The 15,995-nt window shown below is 42.9% G+C and overlaps 1 protein-coding gene across 1 annotated transcript in view; it reads right to left on the bottom strand.

The window, feature by feature from the left end:
• SYNJ2 (synaptojanin 2) overlaps positions 1–13,957 on the bottom strand; it is a 99,379-nt gene extending 85,422 nt beyond the window's left edge. The window contains exons 1-2 of the mRNA XM_030556652.1: positions 13,246–13,957; positions 100–186 (exon numbers count right to left, since the gene is read on the bottom strand). Of these exons, the coding sequence (XP_030412512.1) occupies positions 100–186; positions 13,246–13,366 (208 nt within the window). The 5' untranslated portion in view covers positions 13,367–13,957. The remainder of the gene's footprint in view (positions 1–99; positions 187–13,245) is intronic.
• Between the last annotated feature and the right edge of the window lie 2,038 nt (positions 13,958–15,995).

The following is a 15,995-nucleotide window of genomic DNA, read 5'->3' as shown; positions in this document are numbered from 1 at the left end:
TTCCAAAACTGACAGAAATTAGGTAACTCTCTGGTCACTGGGATTAAACCATGTTTGTTTGGGCATCTAACAACTGTCCTTATCCCAAAAGCTACTTACCACATTTTAGCCGGAGCTCTCCCAAGCAGCCATAGGCATCCATGAGCTTTTCATATTGCCCTTTAATTGCCTCCTTCTCTTCAGGAGCTGAGAAGAAACACAATACAAAGGCATCAAGTCTTAGTTACCCAATTCAGTTTTCAGACTGGTATAGTCTCGTACCAAACCCCTCCCCTCACTCAACAAACGAGACAATTAGATAAACATGAATAAGCATGTGGGGTTTACAGTGTTAAACTAGGAAGCTATTTAAAAGTGATGGAACATCCCCATAAGAGACTGAGGATATGTCTATACTACCCGCCGGATCAGCGGGTAGTGTTCGATGTATCGGGGATTGATTTACCGCGTCTCGTCTAGACGCAATACATCAATCCCCGAATTGATGCCTGTGTTCCACCTAGGCAGGAGGAGTAAGCGGAGTCGATGTGGGAGCTGCGGTGGTCGACTAACTGCCGTGCGGACTGCCAGGTAAGTCGAACTAAGATACTTTGACTTCAGCTACGCTATAGCTGATGTTGCCTGTTTAGTTCAACCCCCCTAGAAGTGTAGCCCAGGCCTGAGTGTTATAAGGTGCAAACAAGCCTGCTGAAACACCACACAAAGGAAAAAGAGAGGAGCCAGTTGTAAATCCACAAACAGATCATTAACTGTTGCATCTACTAAAATATGGTATGGACTATCACTATCAGAATAAAAGTGCGCGCGCGCACACACACACACACACACGCACGCACACACACACAGCCCTAAGATCAGAGCTGTTTAAAAAAAAAAATTATTTGTTTGAGTAGCACCCACATGTACTAGGCATTTTCCAGACAAATGAGAAGGGACCATCCCTACCCCAACAATTTCACAGTCAGAGTGAAGATAGACAGAGAACATGGAAGGGGAACAACAAACTGGGATTTTTTTTATACATGTCAACAAGATTCAATATAGGCAGCATGGCAAAAATGAGTTTTTGAGAGTAAAAAAATGTATTTTATTGAAGTCAAAACTGGCAAAAGAGCAAATCAGAGTACACAAGAGAACCTATTCTGATCTCAGTTACACCACTGTAAATCTGGAGCAAATCCTCTCAGGCCATCTTTATAGGTCATAAAGAAACAAAGAAGGGGTAGAAAACCATTTTCCTCCTTTTCTAATGGCAGGAGAAGTATACTTTATGATAGAAGCAAAATTCTTGCCCCAAACACTGCAACCTTCACTAAAAGAGATGACAGAAATAGCTAAAAACAACAAGGGGTTCTTGTGGAACCTTATAGACTAACAAATATATTTGGGCATAAGCTTTCGTGGGCTAAAACCCACTTCATCAGATGCCTCATTTCATCATGCTGTATGTTCTACTCCATGCCTCTGATGAAGTGGGTTTTACGCCACAAAAGCTTATGCCCAAATAAATTTGTCAGTCTATAAGGTGCCACAGACTCCTCGTTTTTTATTTTTTTTGCTGATACAGACTAAGGCCTGGTCTACATGGGACGGGAAGGGAGAAATCAATACAAGAATAGCGTAGCTGAAGTCGACGTATCTTAGATCGACTTAGAATCACTTACCTCGCATCCTCATAGTGCGAGATTGACAGCCGCCGCTCCCCCATCGACTTTGCTTCCGCCTCTTGCCAAGCTGGAGTTCAGCAGTCGATGAGAGAGCGATCGGGGATCGATTTATTGCGTCTACACCACATGTGATAAATCGATCCCCGATAGATTGATCCCCGATCTGGCGGGTAGTGTAGACATACCCTAGCACGGCTACCACTCTGAAAGAAATAGCTAAGCAGATTGAGATAGACAGATGGGGGTGGAGGTGAGATTAACAAACTCGCAGGCTAGACACAAGAGGCAGCCGGGGGAAATAGAGATATTTCTTCAAGAACCAGGGACTGGAATATGCGTCATCAACAACATGTATGTTAAGGGCATGATCTAAACTAAAGACCAAAGTGTACAGTATGTGTATCAATGTGAGATTAAGCAATATAAAAATATGACACCACGTGCAGCTCATGGCAAGCAGCAGCTGATGTTGCTGTGTGTAGAAAAGCCACAGAAGTTAGCTTGCCTTGCCAACACACTGCACGCATATTAGCAGAGCTTGGAACAGAGATGGAAGTTTCAGCAAACATCAGATGTTAAGCCTGGGCTAGCTTGGTTTTGCAAACAGTTCTGCAGAGATATCTTGTCATTTAGGCCAGATCTACACTAGAAACTTTTGTTGGTATTGTAATGTTAGTCAGAGGGTTGATTTTTCATGACATTTCTATAGCGGCAACAGCTTTAGTGTAGACATTTATACCAGTGAAAAGTGCTCTTGGTAGCATGGCTTGTTTCATTCACAAAAACCATGAAAACGATACTTGCAAAAAACCCCTTTTCTGCTGATGTAGCCAGTAGAGCTAAACTAACAAACCTCTTCTAGTGTAGACTAGGCCTTAGCTTACCAGGTCAATGAACAGGAGATGGAACGATGAAGGTAGACTGCGTATTGTCATCTCCCAATTAGCTAAATGTGAGACACTTTGGCTGGCTGGTCACTGAGAGAAGACCCAAGATGCAGGCATGAGCAGTTCTCATGGGCTGTATGGTACAGACCTACTGGTGGCCTAGCTTTGTTAATAAAATGTTATCATTTAACTTATCAGCAATGTTTCTAATGATTCTCCTCAAAGTACTGAGCTGCAGAGACTGCAAGGACAGATTTTCTCCTCTACTTCAGCCCTTATATGCTGCCCTACCAGTGTACAGGGGTCATTAATGTGCCATCAGGGTCTGGGAGAGAATCCACCTGATGGAGGTACAGTAGGGGCTCCAGAAATGGCCCTATGCTGCTCCCCTCACAAGAGTTAGCCCAGGGAGTGTGTCAGGGGCAGGGCTGCGCACAGGACATGGCACTATGAGGATTCTAGGCTGTGCTGCATCCAATAGGCAACCCAGGACGAGTTGACATAAATTATCACCAGATAGGGGAAATTACATCAGCTGTTTTCATTTTTGCTGGGCACCATTTTGTCCCCTCGAGGAACTCTGAATCCAAAGGGCACAAATATTGCATCAAGCCACATTTGCCCATCTCTCCACACCAAGGCTGCATCTTTTGTGCTGAACCCCTTGGAGATGCAGCCCAGAATTGAACCCTGCATATTTATAGTAGTCTCTGAACACAGTAACTAACAACATGCCAAACACAGCTGTAGTTGGTGACATGGGGGCTATACAAATCTGGAGGGTGGGAAAGTCCACGGGTCTGTACAGACTGGGTCTTCGTGCCCATTTACGATATGTATTGTGTGGAAGAGTCTAGAGGCCCCATCCCCACAGTGCTGGGCACTGTACAAACTCATGCCGAGTGGAGAAGCTCTCCAGTTGCCGTAGGCAGCATCTTCACTACACGCTACAGCGGCGCAGCTGCACTAGTTCAGCTGCACTGGTGTTACCGCAGACAAGCCCTGAGTAACCCTTAGTGTGGGCCAAAATCAAAACAGTATTTGGTTTCCTATATTTTGAGTGGAGAAAGACGTTTAGACCAAATCTGAATTAAGCCACATGGTATCAAAGTGAACAGCAAATTAGTCACTGGGCCTAATTCACTGGGCACTAAAGGCGTATCTACACTGCAAAAGAAGACTAGTGGTAGTGAGTCTCAGGTCCTGGTTCAACCGACTTGGACTCGCAACACAGGTCTAAAAATAGCAGTGTGGATGTCTGGGCTCTGATTGGCACCCAGGCTCAGAGACACACATCTCAGAGCCCAGGCTCCAGCCCAAGCATCTATACTTCTATTTTTAGACCTGTAGCACAAGCCCCATGAGCTTAAGCCAGCTGACCCAGCTCTGAGATTCATGGCCACAAGCTGATTTCTTTTTTTTTTTTTTTTTTTTTTTTTTTTTTTTTTGCAGAGTAGACGTATCCTGCTATACATGGGCTCTGCTCTGCTGATTTTAACTAGGTTGTACCCACTTACACTAGCAGTGCATTCCCATCAGTGGGTTCAACAAGTGCTATTCCAAAACAGGATTCTGTCACTGGGCTAGATTGTGACTGGCCTTTATGCAAGTCCGGGGTAGGGCACTAGGAGTCTTTCCCCTTTGCAAGGTATAAAGGCCAGCCACAATTACAATCCCTGTGTTCAGGGGAGAGTAAGGACTGTTCAGTCTGTGTGTCCTCAGGCATGGCCTACCCCTCACCCACTTCGAGCCAGCCTCCAGAGCCAGACCAGCGTGCAAGAGGTAGCATGCAGCACTCCTGAAGCGATGCAGTACTGGATGTGCTCCCTCTGTGCAATGGGATGCCCTAGAAAGAATTCTGTCTGAGCTAGACTTATTGTTTCTGTTATCAGAGCCCTGGGGAGGGGGACCCCACATCAACTGAGGTTAGCAACAACCGCTGCTGAGCTGCACAGATAATGAATGGTATGTTCACCCAGCTCAGGGTAACAAACAGCAATGTTAAAGGAAAATGATCAGATAGTTTAAGCCCAACATTTAGGTTTTATTATTTTAGAAAAAGCATTTATAAAACATAAATTAATAGGAATTTTTTAACAAAATGTAAAATAAATGTAAACAAAGCCAGGCGTTTTTGTTTGGATTGAAACATTCCCCTTCACTGTTTGCAACTCATGCTGGGGTGTGAGAACTAGAACCAGAATGTGAATGTCTAAAAACAAAAAGATTAACGTATCTATGGTTGTCCAAGCTGGATGAAGCACAAAGAGTAAACAGTTCAAGTAGTGAAACTACTGTAGAACTTTAACAAAATTTTCGTTGTAAAACCTAAGGTATCACTGAGCAACACAGGGAAAGATGTTTGTGCTTTACATTTGATATATTAGCCAACCTGAAAGTAACCTTTCAAGCACCATTTTTTCCCCTTTCACTAGATCACAAAACACCCTAAACATTCTAGCTTCAATTCCTTCCTTTATTAAGAGTGAGAAGTATCAATGCATAAGATGGCAACTACTAGTTCTGCTTATAATATAAAGTTATGTTTAAATTAACCCTTTTTGAAACCCCAAACCAGACCCCCCAGCAATTTAAAGGAATAAAACTGTACTTAATTATAAAATCATTAATCAACTTCTTACTTTTTTAAAAGTAACTTTCCACTAGGGCTCTAATAGCAGCAAAAAAAAGTTAGTTGGGTGCCAGCGGTTCTCAAACTTTGTTGCACTGGGACCCCCTTCTGATAACAAAAATTACTAAATGACCCCAGAGAGGGGACTGAAGCCTGAGCTTGCCCTGGGTGCAGGGGGCCAAAGCCCAAAGGGCTTCAGCCCCAGGCAGGGGGCCTGGAACCTGAGCCTCGCTGCCCAGGACTGAAGCGCTTGGGCTTTGGCCCCAGGCAGTGAGGCTTCAGCTTTGGCTTCAGCCCTGGGCCCAGCAAGTCTAATGGCAGCCCTGGCAACCCCATTAAAAAGGGATCGTGACCCACTCTGGGGTCCTGACCCCCCAGTTTGAGACCCACAGGACTATATTATTTGACAAGTTTCCCTGGCATCTGTTGAATAACATATTCGTAATTGCATCTCTCTAACTGGTGTAATGCTAAGTACTGAGAGCTTTCCTGACTAGCAACAAACTGACTCAACCCAAGCTGGTTTCTCTGTTGCCCATGGGGTACCGAGGAGTCCGTTTCACACTACTGCAGTTTGCAAAAACCCCAACCAGCAGAGGTACCTGGAGCTGTTTGCTTGCAAATGTAGGAAAACAACACAGCACAGGGTTAATACTCTGTTCACATTTGGAAACCTCTCTGCAACCAAGAGGACTAGAGACTTTTTTTTTTTTTAAACATGAAAATTTACATGCTCCAGCAGTTGATGGAACTCACCCAGCAAGTTTCCTACTCATCTGGATGGATGAGGAAGTGTAGTTTTCAAATACATACTGTATTCATTTATTTTGTAATAACTGTTACAGGAACCAGACAATGCTTCTAGTGATTACCAAGCCTCAGTGAAGCTACCCACTAGTGTTTCATACAAGATATCTTTCCTATCAGTGTTTGTACATGCACATGGTATCCACTTCTGCACCAGTAAGTACAATTTTTTTCTAATTTAGAGGAGGCAAGGTGTACATGGCACACAGAACATTCTTCAAGCACCTTTCTTAGCATCAAATATTAGATACCCTTGATCTAAATTCTATACCAAGTTGGCTCTCTTCCCAAAAATTTAACCCTAGCAAAGGCACAAGCAGATGTACTGACACAATGCAATTAGCCTTTAATAAATCCAATAAAAAGTGATGACTTTTCCATACAATGTATAAAAATATTATTTCAGAACCTAATGAAAAACACCATTCAAACTCCTACATCTCAAAATTCACTTACCAAGCACGATCTTTCTCTGTGAATTATGCCCTTTAAGTAACAGTGGCCAATTCATGTGGCAGAGCGCAAAATCCTTTCTAGAGTTTCCTTTGTATTCCTTAAGGGTCAGATCAGAATTTGGACATAAACGTTTAAAACCCAAGTAATTGGTACTTTTATAAGTGCCTCAGAAGAAAGAAAGCAGAGGGAGACCACAGTTCTTTCAGCTAAACTAGGGTGGGAGCCAGGCAGACCTAAAAACATTGGCTGACACAGGCCAGGTCCACACTACAGCATTAAATCGATTTAAACAGCGTTATATCGATTTAACGCTGTAACCGTCCACACTACAAGGCACTTAAAATCGATTTTAAGGGGTCTTAAAATCGATTTCTGTACTCCAGCTAAACGAAAGGTGTAACCCTAAAATCGATATTACTAAATCGATTTAGGGTTAGTGTGGACGGATATCGAAGTTATTGGTCCTATTCTTTTACTGAGCTACCCAAAGTGCACCGCTCCGGAAATCGATGGTACCCTGGGACCATGGACGCACACCACCGAAGTAATGTGCCCTAGTGTGGACGCGTAAAATCGATTTTATAAAACCTGTTTTATAAAATCGATTTTACTAATATCGGTTTAAAGCTGTAGTGTGGACGTAGGCACAGAGGCAAGAGGCTTTCCAAGAAAAGAGCAGGAGGAAGAGAGCCTGGCATCCAGGGGCAAGATCTAGCTCCTCTCTCTGCCTACTTAGGTCCTAATCCTGCAAACACTTGCATACCTGCTTAACTCAACGTACTCATGTGTGTAATTTTTACAACATGTGTAACCATTTTGCAGGATCAAAGCTGTGATGTGCGGAGGCGGCAGCAGCAGCAGCTTGTTCACCTCACCTGTGCTTCTCCTACTAACCAGAGAAACATGAGAACTTTTCCACAAGAAGCAAACACAAAACAAATAGAAACCTGATCACATGTGTTTCTCACATCACACTGTGAGAAACAATATAGTCAGCATATTACCTAGGATTGTGCTTAGTGGCATCCTATAAATATGATAGACTATGCTGATGGACTAAGATGGACCAAGCTGATTCTGACTTCCTTCTCCCATCCTCACCAAAAAAGCCAAAGACATTACATATACTCACCGTCTAACAGTTCCAACAAACAAAATAAATATTTTTTTCACTAAAAATCTGCCCTCTCTCATTCAGTCTTGCTAAATCAGCTTTAACCTCCTTCCACATAGACTTTCAGCAATCAGGATCTATTCTGTAATATCATGTAGGTCAAGGAAGATGTTATCACTTTACAAAATGAGGTTTGGGGCCAGAATTACTGTCAGTGCATTAAGATGTTAAATTAACAAAAATCAGATGATTTAGCAATTTTCTAGAAACTAAACATTATCATTCCAAAAAGTTGCCCTAGGAATAGCACTTCAGAGAGGTTAGTTCTCAGGGCTTCAGTATTAGACTGGAAATATTCACATTCTAGCAAGCTGATTTACACACACACACACACTATTTATAGTATATATTTTTTAATGTAACATTCGAACAGAAGTCTGGTAATAGAATAATGAAAAACACACTGTGTGAAGTGTAGCATGAGTTGGGCTGTCGGTAAACACAGCAGCATACACAGCGAAAGCCCGCTCTGAAACTCCTCTGATGAACTTAAGGTCAACTGTTGTGCAACATACAAGTCATAAAACACCTGTGACTGTGGCTGCTTAATTATCTTAACATGGCAATATATTATTTTAATATCTAACTTCCTATTGCATCAGGAACAATTTACGCATAATTAGCATAGTTTTCTAATGTATAACAAATACAAATCCTATAAACTACATTCATCACTAATAAGCTTCACCCTCAAGTGCACAAAACATGTATTCAACAATTTGCCCACACAATGTAATGTGTCAGTGCTTGTGTAGAACATGTTCCAACAGACTACAAAAGATTCCAAAAATAAAAGGATAATTTGACATTTACGAACGCAAACAAAGTTTAAAAATGCAAGCACAGTTTTGAACTTTGCCATACAATTATCTCAGCATGAGAGAAAAATAGATAACACTGTGGGTTCTTTTCTGTATTTTAGTAAATATTAATATGTTCAAATTACATGTTAATAAACGTACAGCAGTCAAATAGTTTGTGGATTGTGTTTGACTACTAAGATTCGCTGAAAGAATATGCTAAGAAGCAGCTAGGGAAAGGTCTAGATGTATGTGTAATTACGAAGCTAAAATTAATTTTAAAATAGCAGATGTATATAAAATGCGTAATTATTATGATTATTAAGCATTTGTATTGCAGTAGCAGCTAAAGGCCACAATCAGGTGGGCCCCATTGTTCTAGGCACTGTACAAACATATAATAAATGGCAGTCTCTTCCTCAAGAGCTTACAAACTGAATTTTATCCTTGTCCCACACCCTTTGGCTCCAATCCTACGAATACTTATGCATTTGCTTAACTTTACTACCACAGATAGTCCCGTTGACATCATTTCACTGGATTCATTCATAAGTAATAAAGTTAACACATTCCTACATGTTTGCAGCTCTGGGGTCTTGGCATGTTGCTCATTTTCACAGATTGTATGGTCCTCAAGGCAGGGACAGTGTCTACCTCTATTTTCTCCGACTTGCAATCTTTGAGAGACTTGTTTTTAATAATAATTTTCCCACTATTCTTCATAAATGAAAGTTGCTTCTTCAGCAGAGGCTAACGCTTAATGTTATTCTATTGTGAATTCCATGAAGAACTGTTCTCTTTCAAAATGGCTACCCTTTTCTGTTGTTATAAAATGAGATTGAAGCTGTAGGACTGCCACTGGCAAAATGCCCTCTTTCAAAATGCACTGCTAATGCACCCAAACAACCTTAACTTCACCCCATGGTGACACTATAAGGAAAGAAATTAAAAAATCAAATGTTTCTTTAAATATCAAGTTAATCTAATCTAGGACTACACACACTATTATTATGCACTAATCATAACTGTCTGGCTATTACATGGCAACACTATAGGGAGGAGTTAAGGTTGTCTGAATGCCATAGATGCATTTCCAAATCTAAATATATCTTTTAAATTACATTTAACTCTGGCTTTGGAGATAATTACAACAGCCTCATAGTGCCTTTCCCATTACTGATATGTACGCCCAACCTTAACTCCAGTTCAATGTATTTTTTATCTGGGAATATGATAAAGACATTGTATGCTGTACAACACACTAGAAATACAGGCAGACACAAGGACAACTGAAATTGTAATTCTGACTCATTCAGAGGCTTGCAAAGGGGAAAAAAAGGTGTTCAATAATTTGCTTTGAATGTGCTTTTAAATTTGTCATTGTACAGAACAAAGAGGTTCTAAGTTATGAGGTGGCCAAAGATTTACAAACTGAAATAGTGGGTTTAGATCAGTTTCCAGTTTTGTTTTAAATTTCTTGCTTGTAAAATCTCTGTTTCCATACTTGCTATCATTCCATTCTGTCATTTTAATTAATAGTGCTGGGGAAGGGAAAATATTTATTCTTTTCCCATTTAAATAAAAAATTATGAGTCTCTTTTTGTGCATAATAAACAAAGGAACTGAACCCCTCCCCCTGCCCCCAAAAAACTTCAAATATCCCCTGGCCCTAGTCCTTGATGACTGATTGTTGGTTGGTAACTATGAAAAAATATTTTTAAATAAAATGATTAGGGATTGACATTTGTTTTCAGCATGTTCAGCAAAGAATTTCTCACAATTTTAAGTATATAAGAGGCTACTGCTCTATAGATTTGCACATCAGTGTTGCAGCTGTAGGTTTTTGTCTCTAAAGAGCATGGAAGTTTAAACCCCTATGAAGCTGCACAAAAGTACAACTGTGCAACTCTAAAGTGCCACAGCTATTTTTTTTTTTGTTTTAATCTTCCTTTCAGGATGGGGAAATTAGGTAACCAAACCAAAAATAATGTAACTTCAGGCTGTAAATTTGAAACAAAAAAAATTCTTCAGTGTACCTCACAAGAAATAAAGAATCCTTTGATGTAAATATTCCAATAGAGTGAAGCCATAACAAATTAGCAGCAGTAGGACTAGTCAAAAATTCTCCATTAAATAAATTTTTCCTGATATGTCGGCTTTTCATAGAAAATGTTGTCTTTTCCATTTAAAAAAATAACCCAATCCCCCTCCCCACAAACCTATTGAAAACTTTAATATTTCAATTTGGATGTGTTTCCACAATGCGTCATGGAAGTTGTAGTTCAGTTTCCTCATGTCCCCATTCTCCTCCATGGGCCAGGCTCCCAGCAGACCTTCATCTTCCATGATGCACCCCAGTTGTGGGACTCCCATGATGCATCCCCTCACTATGAGGGGAGACCATGCTGCATTATGGAAGATGTAGTCCAATCAGAAAGCCCCGCTTATACAGAAGACTGGGAGTATAAAACACCTGAACTGCAGCTCCCATGAGACATCACAGAATTTCAGAATCAAAGTATTTTGTTTTTTGACTGAAATGTTTCAGTTTTTTGCCAAAAAGTCCAAATTTTCCACAGAAAAGACTTTTTTCCAACCTGCTCTAAATTATCAAAGAATGATAAAAATCTTAACATTTATAACATGAACTCAGTCACATCATACACATTATTATTTGTTAAGTGCTGACAATGTGCTTAGCGCTGTACAAAGCATAAATTACACAGTTCTCACCCCCTAAAAAGTCTAAGGCCCCGGTCCTTTAAGTTGCTCTGTGTATATGGACCTCTATGCCTGGACAGTGCCATAATGAAATAATGGGTGTTCCACGGTGACATGTCACACAGATCCAACTTCAGGAACAGGACCTAACTGTTATATACTTAACAGACTAACAACCAAAAATAATATCTAGTGCATACAGGCAATCCACATTTTAACAATGCATTGTCTAGAAGGCACAATGGTTAATCTGCAGGTGGCCACTGGCAACTTGGGCCCAGATCCGTAGGCACCTCCCTACTTCTTTAGACACCTAAATTCTCCACTTAGGTGCCAGTGATGTTCCAAAAGCTCTTATTCACTCTACTCAGTGCTTAATTTGTAATGAAAGAGATTCTGAGGCTCAAGCAATTTTTTTTTTTACATTCATAAATGACACAGCAAACCCAGAAGTGCTGGGGCTATGAACTGCCAAGCCCAGAGGTGCTGGGGCTCAGCCCTGGCACAAATTAAGCACTGACTTTACTCTATAGGGGCCAAAGTGCCCTAGATGCTTAAGTTTCCAAAGGTCAGCATTTGCACTGTCCCCTAAGTGTTAAGCTGCCCCACAGCTAACAAGCTGCTCAGAGCTCAAGTCAAAGCCCCAGATGTGGCATTCTCAAACTAGGCAGGGGAATCCTTATCTTGCCAGTGAGGCCTGATCCTGTAGATGTCCTCTGAGCTGGGCCCTAATACCTGATGCCCACCAGAACCCGCTGCAGGAGAGCTGGATACAGTCTACTGAAAGGTGGAGGGATAAAACTAGATCTTCAAAAAAGCCAGCTGGGGCACGAGGAAATGTAGGGTGAATGTGAGAAAGGTGTCATGCCTGAGCAGGAGACACACACACAGATGGTTTTGGCTGCTAGGACATAAACTACCTAAGTAGTAGACCTGGTTTCTGTACCTAACTTCAGGAAGGGGTGGTGGCAGCTAAGGATCCCAAATGGTAGAAGGTGCCTATCTCTGGCCTGTTAGCCAGGTGCACCATGTCAGCCACTCAGGTAACTAGGCTCCTCCCCCCCTTTCCTCTGCATTTCACTCCTGGTTAGCTTCAGGTGGCTGGCTTCTGAAAGTCCCTTTCCTGGGCACCGCTCTCTCTCCATGCACTGTATGGGGCAGTGGTTCTCAACCTGGGGTATCTGTACCCCCTGGGGGTACATCAAGTCATTTAGATATTTGCCTAGTTTTACAACATGCTACAAAAAATGCACTACCAAAATCAGTATGAACTAAAATTTAATGCAATGATTTGTTTATACTGCTTTATAAACTATACGCTGAAATGTAAGTACAAAATTTATATTTCAATTGATTTATTTTATAATTATATGGTAAAAATGAGAAGTAAGCAATTTTTCAGTAATAGTGTGCTGTGAGACTTTTGTATTTTTATGTCTGATTTTGTAAGCAAGTAGTTGAAGTGAGGTGAAACTTAGGGATATACAAGACAAATCAGACTCCTGAAAGGGGTACAATATAGTCTGGAAAGGTTGAGAGTCACTGGTATGGGGAACCTAAACACCTAATTTGGGGCTGAAAACTTCACAGAGTGGCAAGGCAGCGGGGGTTAGGCCTTACAATGCTGATCTCTGAAGGGTCTGGGCCCTCCTCTACACTAGTATCCCCACTGTTGGGACTGCTGATGAGGCTGTGCCACCAGTAACTGCAGTAGAGAGTAAAAGTCTAGTGTCACCCTGGCCTTGCTGTCCCGCTGTGGGGAGGAGGCTACCAGCCCCCTGACAGGTGTAGCTGCTAGAGCCTTAGCCTTCTGCAGAGCAGCCCAAACTTCACACGTGTACGGATCCTGATAACAGCAACCCAGCCAAGGGCAGACTGAGCCCGGGACACTCTGAGCACTTTAGAAAATCTGCCCTTATTTTGGTGCCTAAGTGGGAGGCTGAGCTCTTGGAAAATCTGGCTCTGGACGTTTAGCCCTTAGATACTGGTCTGTGCCCAGACGCACACCCGCCCTGCCCCAGTCTGAGCCCCCCCGCCCCGCCCCCCCCAGGTGCGCGCTCAGCGCAGCCACGCCCGGCCGCTGCCCGCCAGAGGCACTTACTGAGGGTGGCCACGGTGCCGGCCTCCAGCAGCAGACAGTCCTGGCGGCTGCGCGCCTCGAGCAGGGCGCTCGGAGCCGGCTCCTGCTTCCAGAGCAGCCGCAGCCCTTTGCTCGGAGCCATGGGGGCGGCTGGCCATAGGGAGGAAGGCGCAGGAGGTGCCGGGGAACGCACCCGCTCCCCGCCAAAAACCAGGGCACTAAACGGGGAGCGGAGAAAGCGCCGCCGCTTCTCCCCTTCCGGGGACCCCCCGCGGGCGGTCCGGGAGAGAGCCGGCTCCCTGCGGTAGCGCCCCCGCCCCAAAGTCACCAATGGGCTGCGGGCAGAGAAAGCGCCGCCGCGTCTCCCCTTGCCGGGCTCAGCGCCGCCCCCACACGAAGGGGAGCCGGGGGCGCCCCAGGATCGCCGCGAGCTGCCAGCGCAGCAACAGGCTCCAGCAGCTCGGCGGGGAAACAAAGTGCCGCTGTTTCCTTCTTCCCTCCCGGCCAACGCCGCCCCGGCTCCTTGCAAAGGGTGACCCGGCTGGATTGCCGCAGAGTCCTTGGCTCCCGCGGCGCCGGTCCCGGGTAAAGTAGGAGTTGACTTTGTTCCTCCCTTCTCCCGTGGCGGCTGCTCCTCCTCCCGCTCCGGGACAGGTAAAAACCATTGTCCGTCTGTCTCCTCCCCTGCCCGCCCCGCGGGAAGGGCGGGGTTGGAATCACCGCTCCCAGGGGAGGAGGCAGCTGCTGATCTGCTCCCAGACTGCCAAACAGGGCGAGGAGAGTCGTCCCACAGCCGGCACCCGCCTGACTTGGGGGAGGAGTGAAAGTGGCAGTTCCAGGCCTCTCATTGGGAAGCTGATGAGAAGGGCAAGATCCAGATACTCCTAAACTTTGACACTGATCAGATCTGGATCCCTACAAGCAAAACTTCTCACCACGCTGCACCGCATGCTGCCTCCCTGAAGGACAGGAACCAGTACCGCACTCTTATCTAGTGTCTTTCAAATCAGGCGCTCAAAGTGTTGTATAAACATGAACTAATAACGAGAGGGCATAAAGTAATTTATAAGGTAAGCTAAGTAGTGATTAAAAATGTTAACAACATATCACATGAAAATATGCCAAATACCAGTCCATCCAATAGGGAACTTTTCATATTGGTACAGACAGAACATCTATCCTAGCCAACCTTGTATAAATTAAACACACCTTTACCACTGAGAACTTGGGATAGTCCTAGCTGCACCGGTAGAAGTCAAGCTCCTGTCTGCCTAAATTTCTCAAGAGAGACAAGGTGGATGAGGTAAAATACTTTTATTTTTAGTTTGTCCAATAAAATCTTGTCTTTCTAATATCCTGGGACCAACACAGCTACTAGCTACAAACAACAATGGTAAATTTCCCCATGCAGTTTTGTCCTATTGCTTCTCACTTCCGGTTCTAAATGACTGTGTGGCCTTATTAAAAGCTCCCATATTCCTCTCCAGAGGTGGTTCAGTGATAAGGTGACATATGTATGTATGTAGATACTGGAATTCTTTGCACACTCAAAGTTCCCACTAAGTAATATGAAGTGAATGCCAGATCTGACCCCTAGTTTGTAAAACGCTTTGGGCGGAAAGATGCTATATATGTGTGTGTTATTTTTATAATTAATAATTCTCATTTCTTCTAACAATGTCCAGAAATAGAAGTTGGCAAAAAAATTCAGATTAAACTTTTTTTTGGAGAAAAATGCAGATTCAGTGACAACTGTTTTGCAAATTTATTGATTTTTGCAAAATTGTTCAATTAGAAAACAAATTCAGAAAAAAAATCAACTTTTTGTTTCAGTAGTTCCTTTAATTTATTAAAAAGTTTTAAAAACATTTGAAATCTAAAGTTTTATTTGACCCAAAATGTTTTTTTACTTTTCAGTTTCCCAAAAATTTTGATTGTTGATCCAAAATGACTTTTTTTTTTATTTTTTTTTTTAATTGCCAATTATTAAAAACAAAAACAAAAAAGACCATTATTCACCCAGCTTTATCCAGGAACCTCCTCCTCTTTCTGGTAGTGCTGTGTTCCTCCCACATTTCCTTGCTGAGTAAAGAGAGAGCTGCCAGATTTTCCCAGAAATCAATAATACAAACACGGATAGCAAGGCAGGTGTGGGTGGATATGCAAATATACAAACACAGCTTTGCTGGCTGTGTGGAAACAAACATAACTAGGTTACTTGTCCTCTGTTAAGGTGACCGGGCTTCTAATCAGTTACAAAACAATTGTGGCTGTAGTTGTAGTGTGGATGAACCCCAACTTAAGTATTCAGGGAAACGAGGACACACATAATGCTGTCTATTCACGTTTTATTCATGCTTGAGGGCATTAGTCAAGGCTCCATTGTGCTAGTACCTGTATGGACACACAGTGTAACACAGTCTCATGGAGTTCAAAGCAAACAAACTTCAAAAACAGAAATCTGTTATAGTACTCTAAGGCCATGTCTACACTACCACTTTTGTCAGTAAAATGTATGTTGCTCAGGGGTGTGAACCCCCACCCCTCCAAGTAACATAAATTTCACTGGCATAAGTGGTAATGTGCACAGTGCTATGTTGGCAAGAGAGCTTCTCCCACATTCATAGCAACTGAGAGCTCTTTCCTGTTTGGCATAGAACACTACACAAGCGCTCTTACAGCTGCATCGATACAGTTGAGCTGCTATAAGGTCTCTAGTGTACATGAGGCCTAACCTGAGCGATGTTGTTATACCAATATAGGTCTTTAGT

Source organism: Gopherus evgoodei, chromosome 3 (genome assembly GCF_007399415.2).
Source record: "Gopherus evgoodei ecotype Sinaloan lineage chromosome 3, rGopEvg1_v1.p, whole genome shotgun sequence".
Classification (NCBI taxonomy): domain Eukaryota; kingdom Metazoa; phylum Chordata; order Testudines; family Testudinidae; genus Gopherus; species Gopherus evgoodei.
The sequence above is the reverse complement of the archived record's forward strand: the minus strand, read 5'-3'. Positions and strand labels throughout refer to the sequence as shown.